This window comes from Peromyscus leucopus, chromosome 8b (assembly GCF_004664715.2).
Source record: "Peromyscus leucopus breed LL Stock chromosome 8b, UCI_PerLeu_2.1, whole genome shotgun sequence".
Taxonomy (NCBI): Eukaryota; Metazoa; Chordata; class Mammalia; order Rodentia; family Cricetidae; genus Peromyscus; species Peromyscus leucopus.
In genome coordinates, this window is record NC_051086.1 from 83,674,293 (window position 1) to 83,698,981 (window position 24,689).

The 24,689-nt window shown below is 40.0% G+C and overlaps 1 protein-coding gene across 1 annotated transcript in view; it reads right to left on the bottom strand.

The window, feature by feature from the left end:
• Positions 1–24,689, bottom strand: part of Cep112 (centrosomal protein 112) — a 493,364-nt gene that overhangs the window by 302,884 nt on the left and 165,791 nt on the right. The window contains exon 19 of the mRNA XM_037201522.1: positions 18,538–18,645. Coding sequence (XP_037057417.1) covers positions 18,538–18,645 — 108 coding nt within the window. The remainder of the gene's footprint in view (positions 1–18,537; positions 18,646–24,689) is intronic.

The following is a 24,689-nucleotide window of genomic DNA, read 5'->3' on the forward strand; positions in this document are numbered from 1 at the left end:
GCATGCAGGTTGCTGAGTATGTGTGGTTGCAATGTATTGGATGCCAGGCCTGTTCCATGGGCAGAGATCTACACTTGATGCTACAAACCAGGCCCAAAGCCTATGGCTGTGCAGAGCATGAGCCCAAGAAAGGAACACACTGCCATTGTCTCCGTTAATGAACACACAGTCAGGCAGCCATCTAAATGTTTAATACATAGCCTGCTTCAGCATTTAGCCCGAGACAGAGATGAGCCTTTCTGCAGAGGTAGCGGTTGAAGCAGAGACTTCTATGTTATCAAAGTCCTGAGAACAACGACTAAAGAGCAATGTCCTCAATAAGAAAACTATATCACCCCCACATTCCTACTCCCAAGGCCTGGAACACTTTACAGAAAGGGTGCAAAGAATTCAGGACACAGAGGATAGAGAAGATTGTCATGAAACGCTACCATCCAGGTACAACACTACTGAACTCTTTTGCAATCTAGCAATATGCTCCCACACAACTTCAGTAGCTTGCTAAACTCAGAATTCTGAAGTGTTCTAATAGCCTGTTCAATTATTCTGCATTGGTCAAATGTTTCTTTACTAAAAGAAAAAAAAAGAAAAGAAAAGAAAGAGAGAAATAGTTAATAGAATTTCGCCTGTAAAAATAGATGTTCATCAATTGTTAGCTTAATGTTTTGCCAGTGCCTGGTAAGTCTTCTTAAGGAATAAACCTCCAGGTTAGTGAGTCTTGGCAAATACAAGAGTTGAGGACTGTCTGCTCACTTGCACGCTATGTGGCTAACTTCTTGACGTTAATAAGCTTCTTCTGGGCTCAGCTTAAGTTTCTTCATGATCTGATTCTCCTGTCTTCTCTAGATAAATGGCAGAGTCCACATGAAAAGCCCAGATATTCTGGGAATATTCTGAAATGATATTCACAACCACAAACGGCATCACTTGGTTGTAGATGTAACCAACTGTCTTATTAAATAAGAAACACAGAACCAATGCAAAGAAGAAAGCCAAGAGATCAGAGCTAAGAGCCTTACTGCCTGCTGCAGCTAGCCTCTTAAGCCAAAAGACCTCTCCGAAAGGGACCTACTTTCTGTGTGTTTATCTTTATATAGTCTTTCTGTTCTGCCTTCTCATTGGTTGTAAACCCAAACACATGACTGCCTTGTCACTGCCTATTTGTACAGCCTTCCAGGTCTTCTATGGTATTGAGATTAAAGGCGTGTGTCTCCAATGCTGGCTGTATCCTTGACCACACAGAGATCTACCTAGCTCTTCTACCAAGTGCTGGGATTAAAGGCGTGCACCACAAATGCCCAGCTCTGCTATGGCTTGCTATTAGCTCTGACTCCCAAGCAACTTTATTTATTACCATACAAATAAAATCACATTTCATTACAAATAAAATACCACCATACTTGGTAGAACTGTATTAGAAACCAAAGCTTTCAGCCAGGCGGCAGTGGCACATGCCTTTAATCTCAGCACTCAAGAGGCAGAGGCAGGTGGAGCTCTGTGAGTTCAAAGCCAGCTTGGTCTACAAAGCAAGTTCCAGGACAGAGAAGGCTGTTACACAGAGAAACCCTGTCTTGAGAAACCAAAAAGAAAAAGAAAAAGAAAAAAAGGGTAACCAAAGGTTTGCTAGTCTCCAGTCCTTATGCTCCAAGTGTGTGGTAAAGAGTGAGCCTTCAGACTCTAGCATGCTCCTTTCCTCAGGAGCACAGCTCACAGGAAACTGCATATCTTCCTTATCTTGGACTCCTGGATACTTTGGGTAGAGCAACAAAGTGTAACAGAGCTAATGAAGATGAGGAGTTAGATTGTGGAAAATGCAGAGCATCCACATGGCTGAATACTGAGTGGTCAGTGAGATTCGAAGTCAAGGGAGGTGGGGAGGTCCAGGCCTTTGTGTATGTAAAGGGAACAGGATGTGCAGTGTCAAAGGGGGTTCAAGAGGTCCTCACAAACGGTCCAGAGGGTTTCAGATTTCTAATCTAAAAGGACTGAGGCACAGGTCAGATTAAAGCATGTTTGGACATCTATAAAACAGTGTATCGAGCCGGGCAGTGGTGGCGCACGCCTTTAATCCCAGCATTTGCGAGGCAGAGCCAGGCAGATCTCTGTGAGTTTGAGGCCAGCCTGGTCTACTGAGTGAGATCCAGGAAAGGCGCAAAGCTACACAGAGAAACCCTGTCACGGAAAAAAACAAAAACAAAAAACAGTGTATCGAGAAATAAAATGATAGAGCTGGAGTGATGGCTCAGTGGCTAAGAGCTCTTCTTACTCCTCTGAAAGACCAGGGTTCCATTCCCAGCACCCACATGGGTGGCTTACAAGCACTTATATCTCCAGCCCCAAGGGATCCTACACCTTCTCCTGGCTTTTACAGGCACTACCACCTTCCCACACATTTAACATGGACACATAACTAAAAATAATTTAAAAATAAGCATATTTAAATGAAAAAAGAAATAAAAGAACTTAGTGAAAATCAAACAAGAGAAAACAAAAGAAAGAAGAGTCTTCATGATGAAGGGGAAAAGTAAACCTTGAAAACCAGAAACAGTTATGGGTACACTCAAGAAGACGTGAGAACAGTGAAAGAACTCAAAGTCAGAAGGTAAAAAAGAGAATCAAGTGCAGGTCAAAAATAAACCCATCTTAAAACTAATCTACGGGAGAAACAATAATGAGCAGCATAAGCATGGCTGAAAATCAAATCAGGTCGGCAGATAAAAGGCCTTAGGAAACCACGGTGAAGGTTCAGGGAAGAATAATACAGAGAAAGGAGAAAGAAAATAAGAACTCTATGTAGTGCATGGGTGTGAAAACTGAAAACTTCCCTAAAATAAACCAGTATGAAAATGCACGCATAAGAAGTGTGCATGGGTGTGAAAACTGAAAACTTCCCTAAAATAAACCAAGACGAAAATGCACACATCAGAAGTGCACACTGTGAACCCAGAAAAATTACAACTGAGAAAAAATGGCTCAGGGTTATCACTAGTTTCAAACATGGATGACTTCAGACCCAAACCAGTCCAAAAAACAATAGGAGTTTCAGGTAAAATTTGAGAAACTAAGAGATTACCAGACGAGCTAAAAGCAATCTTTAGTATCAAAAGACAATGAGAAACTATACAAAGCTCTGGGGAAAGACAGGCTAGCCAGAGAGTGTGGTGTCTAGTCAAGCCATCCTTTATAGACACTCAGTGATTTTGGGTCTGCCACACGGTGACCACACTGTGAGCTCTTGCAAAGCTGTTCAAAGATGAGATCTCATCACACCCAGAACATCCATGAAACTGATTTAAATAAACGCAAACCTATATAACTATAGGAAGGGTAATAGGACAGAATATATATGTTACCAAGCTCAATAATGGACAATTAATGCCATAAGTGACAGACAGAGCAAAGAAGCCTACACAAGTTGAGTTTTGTAGTAGGGAATAACTAATGTCCTCAAAATATTTAAAGCACTGAAACCTCAATGTGTTATAATCAACATTTCTTAACATTCTAAGAACTCATCTTTTACATGAAGAAATAGCTTTCTAAACTTCAGAAATGCTTCTGTTTCTTCTTTTCTCCATCCAAATTCACATAAAATTAAATTTTACATTTTAACAAAACTGGTTAGTATGGCATAGTCTTGTTCTAAAAATCTGTTTTGTCTCTAACCTACTTATCCTTAAATTTATCAACCTCTTAAGAAATTTATGTAGTGACACCATTAACAATAGTCATTTCTGGAGGATCTGAATGAAGTTAGTTCCCATGTCAGGTGACGACAGCTCCCTTTGGAGGAATATTTCCATATGGCGGTGTTGCAAGAGTCTTTAACAAGGGATGCAGCCTCCCTCCAAAGCAATGGTTTCAAGGTCTGTGAACTCACTTAGATATGATACCTAGATGAAAGACTATAATTTTCCACTTTAGTGGGATACTAAAGTATGTTCACCAACTCTGGACTTTGCCCTCATGCTTTACAAGTCAATTATTGCTTGCAAATAATCCTCTCATTGGCTCTGTCTCTACTTTCCCCTGGAATACCATGTTCTGTCCATTTTCACTAGAGCCCTCTGTGGGAAAAAAATCTTTTTGGCAGGCTTGTCTGATCACCATGACGACAGTAATCATTTTTGTCTTGCATCTGACACTGAGTGCCCCTTGTGTTGCATGCCATTGTTGACCCCTACCATGCTGCTGGAAGCAGGTAGCCCAATTCCAATGCAACCTGTCCTGTATTTTGCCACTGGAACCCAGAGGAAGCCAAAACAGAGAGAGCTGCTTAATGGTATCAGTGCCCCTGCAAAGAGTGAGGCCCGCTAGTGCCCCCACTAGATATCATCAAGGCCCTCTCCTGGGGCAGGTTTTCTGGGCTAAGGTGTTGATTCTTGCCCGGTGTTTTGCCAGGCAGTTCAGTACCTCCATCATGGGTGTGGCTGGAAGAGTAGTGAGGCTCACTATTAAAAGTACTGGAAACTACTCTAAATGACCCCATTAAAAATGAGATTATAGTGTGTGTGTGTGTGTGTGTGTGTGTGTGTGTGTGTGTGTGTGTGTGTGTGTGTAGTTTTTGTTGTTGTTGTTGTTGTGGTGGTGGTGGTGGTGGTAACTGGAATGAAATCAGAACTTTGGAATGCAGCCCAGACATCTGCATTTTTGTACAATAATCCTTTCAAAAAGACAGGAAAGGAAACAACAGGACACATAACAGTCAATAAAATTTTAGAATTTGAAAAAGGGCGGGACCAACAATGGTCTTGGCATATCAGAAGTACAAAGTGCCTTCCGGAAAAGAAGGCTTAGAGAACGCCTTTAAAAGCAGCAGAATCTGTCGTGCTGTCCAAGTCTGGGGAAACTTGAGGAATTGCAGGGGTCTGAGCAGGGATAAGGTGACTACTGGGAAAGGTGCAGAGTTTGAATAAGGAAGTAACAGGACTCCTAACGGATGGCCTGGCTCATCACACGACCAGTCCCACCCTCACCCCGGCACTCTCGAAAGAGATAGAATGAGAAAGGTAGCAGGTGCAATTGAGGAGAAAATGGACAGTTTGTGTATTCTGTCTGTCCTCAACACCCAGGTGCCCTTCTAAGGTATGGCATCTAGATGTTGGATGTAAGTGGTATATTAGAGGATACACTCTGTGCAAATGTCTAGAAAGGAAGTCTAGTGAGAACTGGACTCGGGGGAGACCAGACTCCTGTCTCATACCTTATGGAGACATCTATCCAACCAGAAGCCTGGACATATCCAAACTGCTTCCAGTAAGCTATGGAGGTTCTAAGAGAAAGGCACTAAAGATCAGCAGACATGAGGAAAGTTTCTAAAGAGAAAGACAGGAACCCAGATACTCACTAGTGTATATACAACCCTTTAAATGCAGAGACACTTGGGAAGTGCTTGACAGATGGGTAGATGAATGCATCTTCAAACATTAGATAACCTCAGGAGAATTCAGCCATGTCCTGTGTGTATGTGAATACTCTGCACTCTTGCAGAGGAGTCAGGAGCCCTTTGTGCTACTGCTGTGTGTGTGTGTGTGTGTGTGTGTGTGTGTGTGTGTGTGTGTGTGTGTGTTGGGGGCAGATGTTAAGATGCAGCTCCATCATTTTCTAATCTATATGGTGCTGGGCAGGTTATCAAAACTCTGTGCCTCAGTTTCCTCACTTGTAAAATGGGAGTTCTTAATGATGCTGTTTTATAGAACGAAAGATCCCTTAGAAATTCCATGTATACCAACAATTGCTTCAAATCCCATAGAACATTCTAAAGGAAAAGTTGAAGAAACTCTAGGAGAAATCAAAAGACAGAGATATGGGAAATAGAAACAGTGGAAAGGTAACAGAGCAGAGAGAGGCCGGTAGATGGACAAGCGACGACAGTGCTGGCTGAAGCCCGTTCCGTGAAGTGAGGGTCTGTGTGGTTGACAGGGAAGAGGCCCTGTGGAGGGCCTGTCACTGAGAAAGTGAGGGTCCCAAGCCCTCCCAGAGGCAGAAGAGGGTCACATCTAGAGGACTGAGAACTGAGTGGCAGGGGATAATCACGTTCTAAGCAATGTGGACTCATTCTGGGAGAGCTACCCTAGTTCCGGGAGAGAAAACTGTTTGATTTAGATATATTTGTCACTTCAAAAGATTGCTCTTGTGTGTTCAGCCAAGTAGGGGCTCAACTCTTCTTAGTGGTCTGAACTTTCCCATCTGCCTTTGTCTGCGAGCACCTATCCTTCTTTTTAAACTAAGGGAAAAGAGTGTTCAATTTACCACCTCCTTCCCTCCCTCCTCCCCCAGTTCCCGGTCCCATTTGTCTCCCTTTCCCATCCTGCTTCTTCACTCTCCCCCTCCTTTACCTTTGAGCCGTCACACTGCTATGTCTATTTCTGTCTCTCCTTTTCCTTTTCCTTTCTATCCACAGAAGTCTTATGTTTGTTTAATAACTGGTGCACATGCATGTGCCAGAGGATAACTTGAAGGGGTCTGTTCTCTCCTTCTACCATCTGGGTCCTGGGGATTGAACTCAGGGACTAGCCTTGGTGGCAACTGCTGAGCTAGCTTGACAACTCTGTCTACCTTTTTTTAAATGACAAATTAAAGCAGTTCAACCATTGTGGGTTTTATCAAAACTTGATCATCACACTAATAGTTCAAGGAATAGTTTGCTTTAAGACATCAGTCATTAAAGACAGGGGTTTTTCTATAGGGCCTACCAGGCAACATTTCAAAACCATGTCTTGGTCATGAAATTTAGTATTACTTTTATACTCTTGGTAAGGCATAATATAAAGATTCACACTAAGAAACAGAATTCTTATTCCTTCCATTATTGAGACATAGACCTAACATCATCATCTAGTTACATCTCTGAGTAATTTGTATATGCAAATTCCACAATAGAAATGTAAAAATAAGCTATTGTATTCTCTAGAATTCTAGATATCCAGCTCAAGTAGGATAAAATTTACTGTAACACTGGCATAATTTCCCTAGACCGATCTTATATCCTTACAAAAGGTGTTGGAACCTTTAAAAATCATTATATGATATAAAATGTGCTACTCTATTACATAAGGAAATGACTTCCTTGAAGGTGTCCTCCCTTCAGGACATACACAACCCTCTCTGTGTCTTTTGGAGTCCTAGTAAAAATACACTGTAGTACAAATATGACAGTATGGTATAACTTTGTGACTAACTGTTTGCAAAACTTCCTCCCAGGGAAACTAAGGGATGTCTATACCTTTTCCTCTAGTCCCAACAACAACCTGGGGAACAAGTCCATCCAAGTTCATGCCGAAGAATCAGTGAGTTTACTGTTCACCTTGTAAGATCCTTACAAGGGTTACTTACCGCTATGTGGGTACCCCTCTCCCAAGAGGCTTTACATACATAGGGGTGAGGGTTCTCCAAAGCTGTACATAGCTGGGGCTCCCCTCCCTTCGTCTTTTCTGGCCTATGTACTCTACCCACTCTCAGAGGCATAGACAATTAAGGCAGAGTTGCAGCAACAGGTAGTAGGGAGCAGCAGGATAGTCAGATGAGGGTTTGTGGCCCTCTCCATCCTTCAGCGAGGGGGTGTAAATAGTCAACAAGCCCAACTTGGAAATCCTTTTGCATGTCGGGCCAGGCTGAACTCTCCAGACAGCAGTTGTTTGGTTCTGAGGATGCTCACGCACAACCCCTAAATCTTTATAAAATAGGCACAAAAGTATTTGCTTTCTAATTAAAAGCAATTAGACATGAGGACCTAAGTTCAACATCCAAAACCCACATAAAAAAGCTGGGCACAGGGACACACTTAGAATCCCAGCTCTGGGGAGGCAGTGACAAGTGATTGCTGGAGCTCACTGGCCACCATAAAGGCTAAACCAGCAAGTTCCAGGCCAGTGAGAGACTTTGAGGGCTATGCATGAGGCTGATCTGTTTCACATGCATAAAGTGTATGTTAACCTCCACCTACATGAACTTGTACCACCCCAGCCACCCCTACATGCAAAATAGCAAAAGGAAGACAGTGTAGCAAGAGTAGAAACACAGCCTGCCATCAGGCTCCAAGATTCAATGTTTCCTACAACAAAAAGAACCATAAATGAAATCTGTTGAACCACAGTTCAATTTAGCTATGCAAGTTCAATTTAAAAATATAATACTGCTGTTGTAACTGTTACTGGAGATGGTATAGGGCTTGGCAGCATATACAACTTCTACATTCTTTTGCTCTCAGTCACTTGTCAATACCAAGGACAAGTACCTCCTGAAAGCCCTGCCACTCAAGATGCACTGAGAGCCAGAGGCTGGAAGCAAGACAGTGATTACAAAGCAGAGTATTGAAAAGTTTCTCTCTCATACTTAACACTTAACCATCCCCCCCTTTCTGCTCCCTAGTGCTGATGATTGAAGTCAGGGCATCATGCATGGCATCTAAGCAGCAAATATCTACAACTGAGCCCCACCCTAGCTCCTCACCAAACACTTCAAAATATTTGCAGGCCGGGGGTAATGATCAGCAAAAATTACCCTGCACTATTAAAGCTTGCTGAAAAATAGCTATTATTTCTCTATGTCAGATCTCAGTAGAAATTCAGGAAGGATTTTCTGTTTCAATGATACTCAACTCAAGTGGAATGATAAACAAAATTAGTTAAGAATTCACCTTTCTAGGTGGAGTTCAATTTTGGGATGGGAAACATGTCTTAACTTTATATTCCCATTAACTTTATTTAAGTCTGTCTCTCTGAAGCAATTCAGTTCTAGATGAAGTGTGGATTGGCTTAATCAAACATATCACTGTTTTGGAATAATATTAACTAGGATAACCATCCACGTTTGTCAGCCAGTGTTGAATTGAGAAAAATAAGACTAGTCAGAGTTGAGAAACTCCTCCTTCCCCTGCAGTGCTTCCCGATTCCTCATCATTTTAAATACTGGAATAATGTGGGATCCAGGAACAAACAAAAAATGAAACCAGGGTTAGTAAAGTGTTTGTACAAGCATGAGAACCTGAGCTCCATTCATAGAACATGTAAACAAAAGCCAGCACAGTGTCACATGACTGTAATCCTAGTGCTGGAGTGGAGGACATGAGACAGGTGGATCCACAGTGTTCACTGGCCAGTCAAGCAGGACTAACAGGGGAGCTTCAGGCCAGTGAGAAACCCTGTAATAAAGAAGGAACAGCATCTGAAATTGACTTCTGACCTCCACATGCATGCATGTACACATCACACACACACACACACACACACACACACACACACACACACACACACACACACGTCAGAAGAAGGCTACTTCACTTTTCTCAGCATCAAACTGATTTGTCCACTCTGGGATCCATGCCCATACAGCGTTTGAATGGCTAGGTAGTGTTTTGGCTGCCCAAGCTGAGTCCTCACCACTCACTGGGTCTGTCCACTCTCTTGTAAAATAAAGATGTTGCTCTCACAAGTGCCCCATCACTCTCTGCACATCAAATTTTCATTCTTTTGAGTATTCTCACTTATAAATATGTCTAGAATTTTTAAAATATTTCATTTTTAAAATCTTTCCCTTGACCCGAGAAGACCTATAGCTATCACCTCACTTCTCTGTTCTACGTTCAGTCCTCAAAAGGACTGCCATAGCCTGTTCTCTCTCCACCCACACTATCTGGGCTTTGTTCTCACATTCTACTAGAACTGGACCAGTTGGCTAAAGATCTGCTTGCCAAATTCAACAGGTCTCGGTTTCCACCTAATGCCCCCTCTTGGCAAGGCCTGAAACAAAAGGCAACTTACTTCCCCTTCCTTGAGGAAACACTTGTAAGAGCCTCATGCAATCATATTCTAATTCTCTGATTAACCTCACTGGCTGCTCCTTCTTAGATTCTTCTGTTGCTGTGCCTACCTCTTTCCCATCTCTAACTGTTGTCATGACCTTGGGTTCAGTCTTGGGACTTCCTGTCTATGTACTCTTATTTCAGTGTCTGTCACAACCACTCATTTAGTTGCTCAGTGGGAAAAATCTAGTCACATCTAAGTTCCATTCCCTAAGCACTGACAAATCCTGCTGTCAAATGGACCCCCAGTATGACTACTTGTCATTGCCCCACCACTTGGTCCCAGGCATGGTGGTTGTGTTGGCTAGTTTCTATGTTAACTTAATTCAGGTTAGAATAATTTGGGAAGAAACAATCATTGAGAAAATGTCCTTACCAGATTGGCCTGTTGTAGCTGGAGAGTTTTCTCTCCGGGTGCCGCCAAGCCCTGGCAGTCCAACAGCCCACTTATAAAATAAACACATAGACGCTTATATTATTTAAACTTTTTGGCCTAATGGCTCAGGCTTCTAGCTATTTAGTTCTTACATCTTAAATTAATCCATTTCCATAAATCTATGCCTTGCCACGTAGCTTGTAGCTTACCGGCATCTTCACATGCTGCTTATCATGGCGGTGGCTGGCAATGTCTCCCTCTGCCTCTTCTCTCAATTCTCCTCTCTGTTAGTCCCAGCTATACTTCCTGCCTAGCCACTGGTCAATCAGTGTTTTATTTATTGACCAATCAGAGCAACACATTTGACATACAGACCATCCCACAGCAGCCTGTGGAGCATTTCCTTTGTTATCGATTGATGTGGGAGGGCCTAACCCATTGTGGGTGGTGCTGCCCCTGAATAGGAAGTCCTGGGTTCTATAAGAGAACAGGCTGAACAAGCCAATAAGAAGTAAGCCAGTAAGCAGCACATTCCCCCATGGCCTCTGCATCAGCTCCTGCCTCCAGATTCCTGCCCTGTCTGAGTTTTTGCCTTGACTTCCCTTAGTGATGGACTGTAGTGTGGAACTATAAGCTGAAATAAACCCTTTCCTCCCCAGGTTGTTTTTGGTCACAGTATTTTATCACAGCAGTAAAAACCCTAAGACAGTGGTCTCTTGCCAGACTACTGATACCATTTCCAAATGCATTTCTCTCCTGCCTCCACTACAGTAGCCACAGAAATATAAAAGCTTAGAATGCAGATCTTTGTAATCAGAAGGTTTCTCTGGTCCCTCCTGGCCCATGGTCCCACAGCCACTTATAAAATGATTACTCGGAGGCTTATATTAATTACCAATTGCATGGCATATGGAAGTCTTCTTGCTAGCTAGCTCTTATATCTTAACCTATTTCTATTAATCTATGTTTTGCCACATGTTGGCTAGCTTACTGGTCTGCTGACATGTTGTTCCTTGGGCAGCAGGCTGGTGTCTCTTCCCTTCTGCCTTTCTTCTTCCTGTCTATCTGCTTATATTTCCTGCCTGCCTCTAAGCTGCCTTACCATAGGCCAACACAGCTTTATTTATCAATCAGTCAGAGCAACACATATTCACAGCATACAGAAATACATCTCACAGCAGATCTTGCTCAAATGCTCCCATGGTTTCTCATCACACCCAAATGTAATCCAAACTTCCCATAGTCTGTAGTATCATTGGATAGGATTTCCCCTCTCTGACTTCATTCCTGCCAACTCTCCCCCAGCTCATTCTACTCCAGCTGCAGATCAATCTATCCCAGTCTCAGGAAGGCTCTTGTGACTGCCTGGAATACAATTCCCTCACCTTGAGCTGTGGAATGGGTTCTTCCTTCACTTCCTTGAGGTACTAAGTCAAGAATCAGTTCATTAGAGTCCTCTGTTGACAACCTATCTAAAAATAACTCTATTTAAAACACCCTCCACTCACGATCAGAATAGCCAGCTTTATAGATCTTGAAAACAATGGCCACTGCCTCATCTTAACTCACATTGAATTTTCAAAGAAAGAAATTCTTATTGCCATATCCTGAGCCTTTGGAACAATGATTAATGCAAAGTATTTGTTCTATAAACATGAATTAATAATGAGAAAACATGGACTCCTGTTCATATTTTAATCCAACAAGACAATAAAAAGAGTGAGTTAACTATATTACTATCCAGGAAGAAATGTTAAATGAGTTACCTCTAAAATGAAACGGTTACATTCCATAGTCTGGTCACTGCCTTCACCCTTGTTCTCTTAATTCCCATTCTTTTTTTACTATTCTTTAATCTAGGTAGGAAAAACCTCAGCCACTCCCCTATCCCTTAACAACACACACAAGTAAAAGGAAGACAGAATGTGTTGCCTTTCACAAGGACTGTGTCTCACACCCAAATACTTGGCCTGTCCTCATGACCAATGCCTATAGCCTCACTACTCGGATCTCTAGGATTTTGACAACTTAATGACTAGGAACAGAGTTCATATCCCGGAGCCTGTAGGAACAATATGTGCCAGAGGAAAACTATTTGTTATAAATTGTATGTCTGAGGATGTAGTTGAGTGGTGGTGACGTTGCCTAACATACATGAAGCCCTGGGATCCATCCCAGCACTGGAAATAATAAACAAAAGAAATAAAAAATCAAAAGAAAAAGCTAAACAAAACATTTTTTTCCCAAAAAGCACAAAGTGAACAGAATACAAAGAATAAAAGGGCAACACACTGTACAGGATGTACAATAAATTATACACATCTAGAAATTACAAGTTATATGAAATTACAGTTTGAAAGATTTTAGGGAGACTCACAAATCCTTGGTGACTAACTACATCTAGGACCTCAATAATGAAGAAACATTTTCTCCTAATAATTTTTAGCCAGCTCGTTCTGGCAACCACCACAGTAACACAGCAATCCCATTTAAACTGGCTCTTCTGCCCCTATAATTCTCTAGTCTCAATAAACACACTTGCCCTGCTCACAAAGACACACTCCAGTTGTAAGAAGCCTCATAGGTGGTTAATACAAGAACATCCATGCCACCCCTTCCATCTCTAGTTACAGCAGGGCCCTGTCCCTCTGCTTCCACCAGAAACTCAATCTGTGATGAGGCCTTGCCCACATGTCTATACTTTCTATGACCCAGGCTATTGAATGAATGAAAATCTCTGCCCCCACTCTCCTTCCTGTCTTCTGTAGAATAAACAGTCTTCTTCAGTGTCTCAACTGGTCTTAACTGAAAACTTCCCATTTGTGTATCGTGCAGAACAGCCAGTTTGTCTCTGGTACTGTGTGTGTTGCCAAGAGGCTTTGTTTCAAATCATTCAAATCATGGCCTTGCTAGAGGATAGCCCCCATGTTGGTTTTCACAATCACTGACAATAAACACTTATTCTTTCTTAAAATTGTGACCACTTGTTTATCTGCTGAATAACATTTCTCTTTAAAGGCTTTGTAGTGTAAAGGGAAGATATAAAATAGAAGATTAAAGAGAGATAAGATAGAATTGCCAAAAACACATTTCCATGGTTCAGGAAATCCTAGCATGCCTTGCTGGCTGTTTGTTTCTGACATGAATGAAGTCTGTGAAAGGACAATTAGAATTGTCTTTCTGTTCCAATGGCTCATACAGGAAAGAAACAGGAAATCCTGATGGAAGCTCGGGCTTTACAGGATATTTGTGAGTATTTATCCTGTGTGTTTGAAGTTTCTCTTCCACATCTGTACACTCTGTGCCTGCATTTGGCCCAAGATGTTTGTTCTTTGCTTTTCTCACATAGTTACAGCTCCCAGCAAGATGTTTACTATTTGGGGCTGGCTCAAAAGCCAAGCCTGGAGAAGGAAACTGAGGCTCAGAGGGCACAAGTCTCTCACTCCCTCTGAATGTCAGTTCCTTCATTATAAAATGTAAGGACTGACTGGGGAAGTGCTTCTGGAACTTTGCCACCAAAGAATCTCCCAGCAGTGCAAATGACTCTCCCTGGACTTGAGGCCACAGCCCTAAGCAGACTGCAAACTGGAAGCTTCTTTGAAATGTCAAATTTCATGTTAAAAATTTGTGAAGACTGCATTTTACAAAGCAGGAACATCTATGTTTGCTTTAATATGGATATTACCACAATAGTAAAGCCATATGATTACTGTTAAAATAATCATGTGAATCAAACACTCCAGGAAGAACATAAGGAAACACCCACAACCCTATTTGTTAACCCAAGGGGGGGGGGGTTTACTCTGCCCCAGTGAGAGAAGCATGGGCTCTGGTGGAAATGTTATAATCACAGTGTCTAAATGTTTGTCTTTGGAGAAAAGGAAGACAAAATAATAGAAAGTGTGCCACACTTTGATTTAGGTAACTGAGAAAGTAAGTGGAAGTATTACATGAGAAAATGTGGTGAGGCAGATATGTAAGGAAAGAGTCCTCCATGGCACATGTGTACACCTCTCATGCAGAACCCGAGACCAGACAGCAGAAAATCATAGACTGTTCAATATGGAAGGAACCTTCACAATGGGATAGGCCCAAATGCACAACATATCCTCACAATCCTCCCAACAGGTACTTGAACATGCTCGACACAGGGGAACACACTTCCTCATAGATTTATAGTTCTCCAATCTAGAGTCACCCTGAAACAATTCCAACTGCATTTGGGTTCCATTTCTGCTCCTGGAAACTCTACAGCAGTGTGTTTAGAGCAGAGGTCATGAGAAGCTCAGGTTTTAGTTTTGATCTGTCATCTACTCAGTGTGGAACGACAGCTAGAGTGATACAACTGGACATGCCTTGCCTTCTATACCTAGAAGAAGGCTAAATGAATAGGGATGCCTGTCTCAGCAGAGCACTGTGAAGATGGCATGCAGATGAACATGAAACAGAAGATGAACATGTGGAGAGCAGTGCTTGGCTCAAAGGAGGTTCTGAGAGCTGTGGCCTTCAGGAAAAATGGAAGATATTCAATTCTCTTCAGTTTTGTCTTTTCTTGGTGAGATAATCTATTACTTTAAATGTTCCCTGCGACATAATTCCAGACCTTGCTATATTCTATGTTGAAGTTTGTCAGTGTCCTGCATATATATATGGCCTGAATTTTTACTGCTTATGTGACAAAAGATGTAGATAGACTAGGGTCATAGCTATTTAAATGTCCTGGTCTACTGTCTTGTGGTCCTGAACACTGTGTTCCCCTGGTCTGATTCTTTCTGTCATCTTTACCCTCACTTATCCTCAAAATCTTGCAGCTAATATTCTAAACCAAAGCAGCATTTTATGTTTAATCCCAGTAAATAATCTACTTAATTTCAGCCCTTTAAAACATCAGAAAATTGAGGGGTTTTATCCTATATATTAACTCCCTATCTGAATTCTTAACTTCAGGAAGCTTGATTCTAAATCACCACTAGTGACTAAAAGATACTTAACTGTCTCAGTTCAGGTTGACATAAATCATTTAAAGATGCTTCTGTAAGCTGTCACTTAACCGAGAAGTTTCTCATAGGGCCTTCGTGGTGGGCCTTGTCATACAGCTCATGAAAAGCAGACAGGCTACCTCTACTCCCTTTCCCTAAGTACCCTGGGATACCTGGGTCAAAGAGGGAAAGAACTTGGTTTAGTTGGGTTAGTTTTGGGCATGCTTATGCTGACCTGTACAGTCACTCATGTGCTTATCATTTCTCAAGATTTATCACAGTAAAAACCTGGAATTTGTGAACTGGCTTCTGGAGAATATTGTTCTAGCCAATAAAATTTTCTGCTAAGAAAATATTTCAAAGTTTTTAATGTTATCACATTGACAAATATCTTCCTAAAATTTATGTTGCATATTCCCCCTACATCTTTCCATCATCCTCCAATCCGAAGTTCCATTTCTTAAAATAATATTGTATACTCCAATTTCAGTACTATTTTCCCAAGCAGCCTCTCTTACAGCATTAGGATTATGGAAAATATCCTCCACTGCTCAGTAGGCCAACCATATTCCAGAAGAAACACACATTACTAAGTTGGTATGTCTCCAAATGACTTTTAGATGCTTTTGTATAATAATCAGAAATTGGCTACGCCATTCTTCTATTATGCAATTTTCTTTTAAAAATCTGATTTAAAAAATAATTCCTTTGTACTGAATCTTACAGTTGGAAAATACCATGTTACCCAGATTTTGGTGCCTTTGAAAACAACCCGCTAATGCTCTATCTTCTCTATTCAGGTTTTCAGACTAATTTTAACAATGTGTACATGTATGCATGCGTCTGTGTCTGTGTGTATGTGATTTGAATTTATTTTCTATTTTATTTTTATTTATTTATTTTTGCGAACCAATGGGTTTTATTGGGGTTGCTAACAGGAATATGGTCAAGGGATCACTTACAGACACAGAAGTGACTCAAAGACAGCTGCATTACTAAAGCCCAACCCAGCATGGCTGACAGCTCACAATACCTGGACCCCTGGAGGGTGCTGCACAGTCTGTGGGTACCTCCACAGACTAGAGAGTAGAGCATCTTCCAGGAAACTCAGTTGGTTTGGAATGACCCACAACAGTCCTTCCTAATTATATATGCTTGGGAGGAAGGACACTAGTGAATCTGGTCAGGTTTAGGGAATTTCTGAAGCTATTTTAAGTGGCTTACTTCCTGTCTAATGAGCTTTTATCACTTAAAATGCAATATAATATAAATGCTCTGTATTTTTCTATAGTTTCTTGGCATTAATAGTTTTAATGTTTTAAGTATATAGGTAATGCACATGCTGACTTGCTAATTTCAAGTAAAATGGGCTACAGGCTACCTCTACTCCCTTCCCCTAAGTACCCCTGGGATACCTGGGTCAAAGAGGGAAAGAACTTGGTTTGGTTGGGTTAGTTTTGGGCATGCTTATGCTGACCTGTACAGTCACTCATGTGCTTATCATTTCTCAATCACTCTAGCATGATATGAAAGTCTACATTCATTACACCCCTAACCTATAAGTCTGTATTCATGCCATAGAAATGTGTAGTCATTCAAAAATTTTTTGCTGAATTTATATATCTAACTGCATGATATTAATAAATATTCTTTAATTGTACACAAATGAGATAATCTACAAGGTGTTCTAAAATGTAATTTATTCTTATCAATATAGCTTATAAGTCTGCATGTTTTGACATAGTATTGCATCAGATATATTTAGTATGATTTATTTTATTTGCAACTTTATATTACTCCAAATACACACACACACACACACACACACACATCTTTCGTACACATGTGTGGGTACTTCATAGGGAGGTCTGCCTCCTCCTCTCATCCATTTGGTCCAGTCCACTTTTCTCACTTCTCCTACTACTCTAACACACAGTTTAGCTTGGGACACTGAGCAGGTCATTTCACAACTAGGGTTAATAATATAGAATTACAAGAGAGAGTTTTTCAATAAAGAACAGATTTAAGGTCCAAAATGATATGCTAGATTCTAGAGAAATAACAACAACAAAAAATGATGTGGGCTAAAAAGACACAATGTCTGATTAAAAAAAAAAAAAAAGCCTTGAGCACAGGTTAGATCTCACAGGGTGGGCATGAGATGCCTGTTCAGAACAAAGTAGGACTGTCAGATTCTAAACAAGAAAAAGTAATTCACTCTCTTTTTAACTATATGTGATTATACCATCCCTATGGAAGTAACTCAGGCAATTATTTTCACTAATATATTAAGATTAAAACAACAACCCTCAGGACACATACTAGATCAGACCTGCTTTTTACTGAATTCAAGTAAACCACTAATTGCTATCAATTAGGAGAGGAAATAAAATCCAACGATCATAAGGGATTAATTAGTTTTGATGTAGTACCTGCTTAATAGAGCTTAAAGTATAATTTTAAAATATTCTTATTTTAAGATTCCAAAGATTTACATATCTTTAGAAATAAATGTATTAACCTGTGTTACAAATCCAATTAATGCTTTTCCAGATGTTAAGGACAAGCAAATTAGGTAAATAAAAAAATTAATAGTAGTTAAATATTCTGGGAGACTTTTAAAAAGGGAAGAAGAACTTTTGGTTTTTAAGATCTAAAATCTTTCCACCATTGGTTCTATTTCCCTGCTCCCCCAGCTTGGGACCTTCTCCCTACACTCTGCCTACCTGGTCTTACTGTCAGTTTTTATCACCCAGCTTACTTTCTTCTTGTAACTTGCTGTTCTTTCTCTCTGACTAGAATGTTGTGCCTCACAGACCTCTTGGAAGTTCCCTCCTGGTGTTTTGGAAGACACTCAGCAGGGATTCAGGCTTCCCTGATCACCCATCTGTCCATGCTGAGAACCAGGCTCCTGCCTTGTGATGGGCAAAGCCTATGGGCTGCTCTTTTTCTCCCCTTGACTCACTTTTCTGAATCACTTCAGCTTTTATTCATATGCTGACTGTCTACCAAGATCTAGAGTGCATCAGCAAAGGGACCCGCCTCCTTGTTAATGCCCAGTGCTGTTCTGAGAGGCTGGCTCATGGGAGGTACCCAGTACTACCTTGTAAATGAATGAGAAAGTTATCCTAGGGCTAGAGGGAGTCAAGAATCATAATAAAGTTTTCAATTAAATATTTAGAATAACAAACTATCAGAATAGGCCTTAGTAGAACATTAAAATTCTTGTGTTTGGGTTTCATTATATTATTTTAAATGTTTCAAATATATTTGTGGTTATATTTTTATTTTACAGAGATTTCTGTGATAAGGAGAGATGATTAAAATAGGAGCATATTCCTATTAAAAATTAACTGGTATCATGAAAGCGAAAGGCTGACCTGCTGTTCATATCTCTGCTTGACGTCTTCTAGCTGCCATAGAAACTCCTTGGACTGCTTCTCACGAAGACACTTGGATCTAGTTAGGTCTGCTTCTACCTTTTCCATCTGTGAAGTTAAAACAAATTTTAAAAAACTTGTATTTTGTACCCTAAATTTTGCCCATCCTTTAAAATTCCAGAACTTAAACACCTCAACAATCAGTGATGAAAGTAAGGTTGATAAAATAATGAAACATATGACAATTTATTTTAGTAATTTTAATAATTTCAATAAGGGAATGAAAATTGGTATATATCCAACTATGTTCTAATGTTATAACAATAAAATATACTACATTTATAAAATAAAGAAAAAAAATCTATGTAATCACCATAAGAGTTTAAGGAAAAGCATTTAAAAAAATCAGTGTTTTTCCATATTTAGCCCAGGTTGGCCTCTAACTCAAGGTCCTCCAGCTTCAGCTCCCATTACTGAGATTATATTATTTCAGGAGCATGTGCTCCTGAAAGTCAACATTTTTTTCATCACTAGAAACTCTAGACAAATTAGACATAGAGAAAATGTACTGCAAAACAATAATGAGATTACTAAGCCCCCAAACTAGTATCATAGTCAACTGTGAAAAGCTGAAGTTAAGAGAATTCACTAGATGAGGAGATCTACTTTAACCCATTTTTCTATAATTCTGGAAGTCCTAGTTAGAGCAAGGGCTTGCTGAGATAAATGAAATCATCACTGATCTTGCAAAGAGAAAACTCTAAAGATATCACTAAAAACTGTCAGAATAACAAATTAATTCAATAAAGTTTCCAAGTAAAAAATAGCAATCTAATACCAGGAGTGTTGTTATATATTACCAAGAAAAGAATTTAAGAAAAGAATCCCACTTATAATACTAGCAAAATCTAATAATCAGGTATAACTTTAAACAAACAGCTAAAGAATTTATGTATCAGAACTATAAAATGCTAAAAGAAGAAATCAATGAAAATAATTCAATATAAAAATGTCTTATGCTCTTTGGTTAGAATAATTAATGCTTTTTAAATGTCCACACAAACCAAAGTAATCCACAGATTCAGTGAAGTCCCTATCAAATTCCAGTATTATTTTCACAGAACTGGGTATTACAAGCCTAAAATTTGCAAAGGACCATAAAAGATTACTGGCAACCTAAGCAATCTTGAGCAAAAAGAACAAAGTTGACATCAAGATATACATTGAAGCTACAGTAATCAAAACAGTATGACATTGGCATAAAACCAGACACATTGGCCACTGGAATGTGAGTCTAGAAATGAACATGAATCCCTAATCAGTTGATTTTCCACATGTATGCCAGATCTCACAAATGGGAACTTCTTCAAAAATGGTATTTGGAAAATTGGCTGTCTACCTGAAGAGGGTGGAACTGAATTCTTTTACACAATATACACAAAACTCAAAGTGGATGAGGGATTTAAACATTATGCCTGACACTGTAAAACTACAGGAGTAAATATATGGGCAAAGCTTCTTGGTATTAGTCTTAGAAAACATTTTTGGTACAGCAACAAAATGTGCACTCAACAAAGCAACAACAGACTTGAAAGCAAATTTCTTTACAGCTACTGTGACAATTCAGTGAAGAGACAACTAGATAGTGGATGAAGTATATTTCATAAAGGGTCAACATCAAAACACAGTAAGGGAGCCCAGCCAATTAAAACCAGACAAAGGGCTTGCACAGCCAAATGGCCAACAGATTGATGAAAAGAATGTTCAATATCATCAACCATTAGGTAAATACAAATTAAAATCATAATTGCATCTTATATCCATCAGAACAGTTATTACTCAAAAGATAAAGACAGTCCTCAAAAGAAAGCAAAATAAAAGGAATTTCTGAGACTGTTGGTGGGAATGTAAATTAGCACAGCAATTGTAGAAAACACTACAGAGCTTTCTAAACAACTAAAAGCAGAGCTATCATTTGATCTGGCAATCCAATAACTGTGTATATATCCATAGTAATGGAAACTGATATGCTGAAGAGATATTTGCACTCCCGTGTTCATTGTAGTGTCATTCACAGTAGCCAAAATATGCGATCTCTCCAAATATTCACAGATATACATACAGAGTTATGTACATGCAAAACAGAAGCCTGTCCAGCCTGCAAAAAGAAGGGCACCTGCCATTTGCAACAATATGGGAAGGGGTGCCATATTAAATGAACTCAGCTAGTGCAGGAAGATAAAGCTGCAGGGTCTCACTTATGTGTAGAATCTGACAAAGTCAAACTCATGGAACAGAGAGGACAGTGGCAAATTCCAGACACCACAGAAAGGGGAAAGAAAAAGGACATGATGTCCAGAACAAAGTTCCAATGACACAAGAGGAGTGAGTTCTAGTGATCTGCTCACCGGGAGGGACTGCAGTCAGTAATGCAGACCTCATGATCATCAAACATCTTACCTTGGAGAAGGGAGGTGATAAAGATTCTAACTCTCCTGTTTGAGCCATCCATGTGGATGGAAAGATGTGATATGGTACACCATCAACCTATCTGATGGTGACTTGTAGATTTAAGAAATAATGAAATCATAGTATTTAGGGACTGTATTCATTTCTTATGAATGAATGAAGAGTAAGTAAACAAAAGGAAAGGAAAGAGAGAGGACAAACGGGATGGCAGACCTGATCCACTTAGTAGTTTTTGAGACAAAACTTCACATAGCACAGATTCTTGCTTTACTTCAGTACAAACAGAATATTAAAAGTAATAAATTTTAAAATTGAAAATACATAAAGTTATAAAATAGCATTTTATAATTAGCACTTTATGTACCTAAGCATTATTGTCTGTAATCAGAATAGAAAACAATTAAAACACAAATATACTTTTAAAATATAAATGTTAAGAAAAAAACCAAAGCAAATAACAATGGCTAATAAGTAAAAATGAAATATTTTTCACTTTAGAATAACACTGACCGAGAATGCCAAACCCCACTCCATCCTTCCTCCACAATTTTAGTAGTATAGAAAGCAATTCTTATAAAGTTTATCTAAAACTAGGGTTCTCAGTTGTCGTAACTACAAAGGATTCTGCTTCACCACACATCATCATTCCAAATTCCATTCCACTTCAAACAAAAACAAAAGGATGCAAGAGCTCCTTTATTGTGTAACTCTGGCTTCAAGGAAACCCAGGAATATAGTCTGGTAGCCCCAATCAGGAGCAGGAGCAGGACTGGATGCATTTCTGTGCTCAGTATGCACAGAAGCAAGAATCAGAAGCGATGAGCAGCACTGGGATCTTCCTGGTAGGAGCGTTGGGATTACTCCTTGCTACACTTAGAGAAAATCCAGGTACTCAGGGCTTCAAGAGTGCACCATGGGCCTTAATTGTTTCCCAATGTAAGAAAGTTCAAGAGTAAGCGACTAAAGGAGGCCAAAGCTGTAAGGGTCACAGCTGTTGTGTTTCAACCTTGCCCTTGCAAAATGATCTCCTTAGTTCTGAACATCTGGGAAGGGGATGGCAGAGAGCAAAGGAAAGGGGACAAGGGAAGAGGGTATGAGTTAGCTCAGAGGCCCCTGTTAAGCCAGGGCTTGATGCTCTCTAGCTTCACTGTCAACGTCACTGGACTTGGAATCATCTAAAAGATACACTTCTGGGCATGTGTATAAAGGAATTATAAGGGAATTAGCTAAGAAGACCCACCCTCAATGTGGGTGAAATCATCTCACAGGCTGGGGTCCAGATTAAATAAACAGTTAAAAGGGGAGAATGCAAGCTGAGCCCAAGCATTAATCTGTCTTTGCTTTCTGAGGACAGAATATGACCAATTGATTTATCCTCCTGCTGCCATGCCTTCAATCATGATGGACTGCACACTCAAACTATAAGCCAAAATAAATCCTTTCTTCTTTGAGTTTCTGCAAGCTTAAGCTCCTGTCAATGGCAACTTAACTGCCCAATTCACATCTCCTTCCTTGGAACTACATTAAATGTTCACCACTTTCTATAAGAGAAGAGTCTTTAGATGATGTCCTAAATAAGATTAGGGTTCAGGGAGAAGGAAGAACATGCAGTAGATGAATATGGAGCATTTTCCATCAATTACAGTCACAAAAAGTAACTGGTCTATCTCCAGTAAAGTGCTGTGTGTGATTACATCACAACTAATATGACATACACAATCTAAGTTGTACAACTGCAAAATTATATACTATGTAATTGAAATATATTTTATTATACTTAATAAATATTTAAAGAAGTGCCAAAAATTATCTTGCAATTATTTTCAGATACATATAAATAGATATATAAAAATATAGAAAAACACAGACAGGTCAACAGATACATACAAATGCCAGTAAGTAGAGCTTGGGAGATGGCTCAGTGGTTGAAGTGCTTGCTCCTCAAGTATAAAGATCAAAGCTTATATCTTGAGAACTCAAATAAATGGTGGGGGGATGTAGTAGCCCAGCTGTGATTATAGCCTTAAAATACAAAGACAAGAGATCCCCCAAGGAAGCTGGTTAGCAAGACTAGACATATTGGCAAGCTCCAGTTCAATTCATAGAGCCTGCCTGAATGAATAAGGTGGTAGAACCATTGAGGATGACTTCTGACATCTACCTCAAACCTATGTGTGCGTATGCACACACGAGTGTGCATGCACACACACACTCATTCATATACATGCAGAAAATGTATACATATCCAAGCATACCATACACCTACACAGATACAATGGCAGAAAGCTGGTTAAACAATTATTTATAGGCCTAGCTAAATAAATAAAAATAAAAGTCCTATATGAAAAAAATCAATTAATTAATTTCATCTGTATTCATCTATGAATAATCATGTTTGTTTCTTTACTTGCACTGAGGAACTAAAAACATGCTCTATCACTGAGCTGTATCCCAAGCTCCAGTAATCATTAATTGATATGAGAAAGAAAATATGCCTTCTGCATATTTTAGTGTGGGGAACGATCAGTATAAAATGGAAGAAAAGTAAAAAGTAGAAACAAGTAACTATAAATTACTACCATGTTACAGAATGCCTTAGTTTATTTTTTTCTGTTGTGTGATAAAACACTAACAAAAGCAATGTAAGGGAGACAGGGTTTGTGATGATTTGGATGAGGATAGTCCCCAGAGGCTCCTTTATCAGCATGCTTAGTCACCAGGGAGTGGAGATATTGGGAAAGGATTAGGAGGTGTTGTAGCTAGAGTTTTCCTGCTTTGCCCACAGTCAGGACAAATCTCTCTCACCCGCCAGTCCCACAGCCACTCAGACCCAACCAAGTAAACATAGAAACTTATATTGCTTACAAACTGTATGGCCGTGGCAGGCTTCTTGCTAACTGTTCTTATAGCTTAAATTAATCCATTTCCATAAATCTATACCTTGCCATGTGGCTCGTGGCTTACCAGAGTCTTCACATGCTGCTTGTCATGGTGGCAGCTGGCAGTGTCCTTTCTGCCTTCCTGTTCTTTCTTTTCTTATCTCTGTTAGTCCCGCCTATACTTCCTGCCTAGCCTCTGGCCAATCAGTGTTTTATTTATTGACCAATCAGAGCAACACATTTGCCAAACAGAACATCACACAGCAAGGTGTGGCCTTGTTGGAGGAAAGGCATCACTGAGGTGGGCTTTGGGGTTTTAAAGCTCATGCCAGGCCAGTGTCTCTCTTTCTGCTTGCTGCCTTCCAAAAAGAATATAAAGCTCTCAGCTACTGCTCCAGCACCATGTCTATCTGCTCCCACCATGATGACCATGCATTAATCCTCTGAAACTGTAAGTAAGCCCACAATCACACAAATTTCTTTTACAGGCCTTTCTGGGTCAGCAACAGAAAAGTAACTAAACAGGCTATCAAGGCACAGTCCACTATGGTGTGGAGGTTAAGGCAGCAGAAGCCGGAGCAGCTGGTCACATTGAATTGACAATCAGAGAACAAAAAGGGATGTGTGCATGCTAGTGCTCAGCTCACTCTTCCCCAGCTTTTATATTCAGCATCCGCTGAAGAATGGTGCCATTCACAGTGGATGGCTCTTCCCAGCTCAGTTAATGCAGTCAAGACACTCTTCACAGACTTGCTCAGAAGCCCATATTCAAGGTAATTCTAGATTCTACCAAGCTGTCAAAGA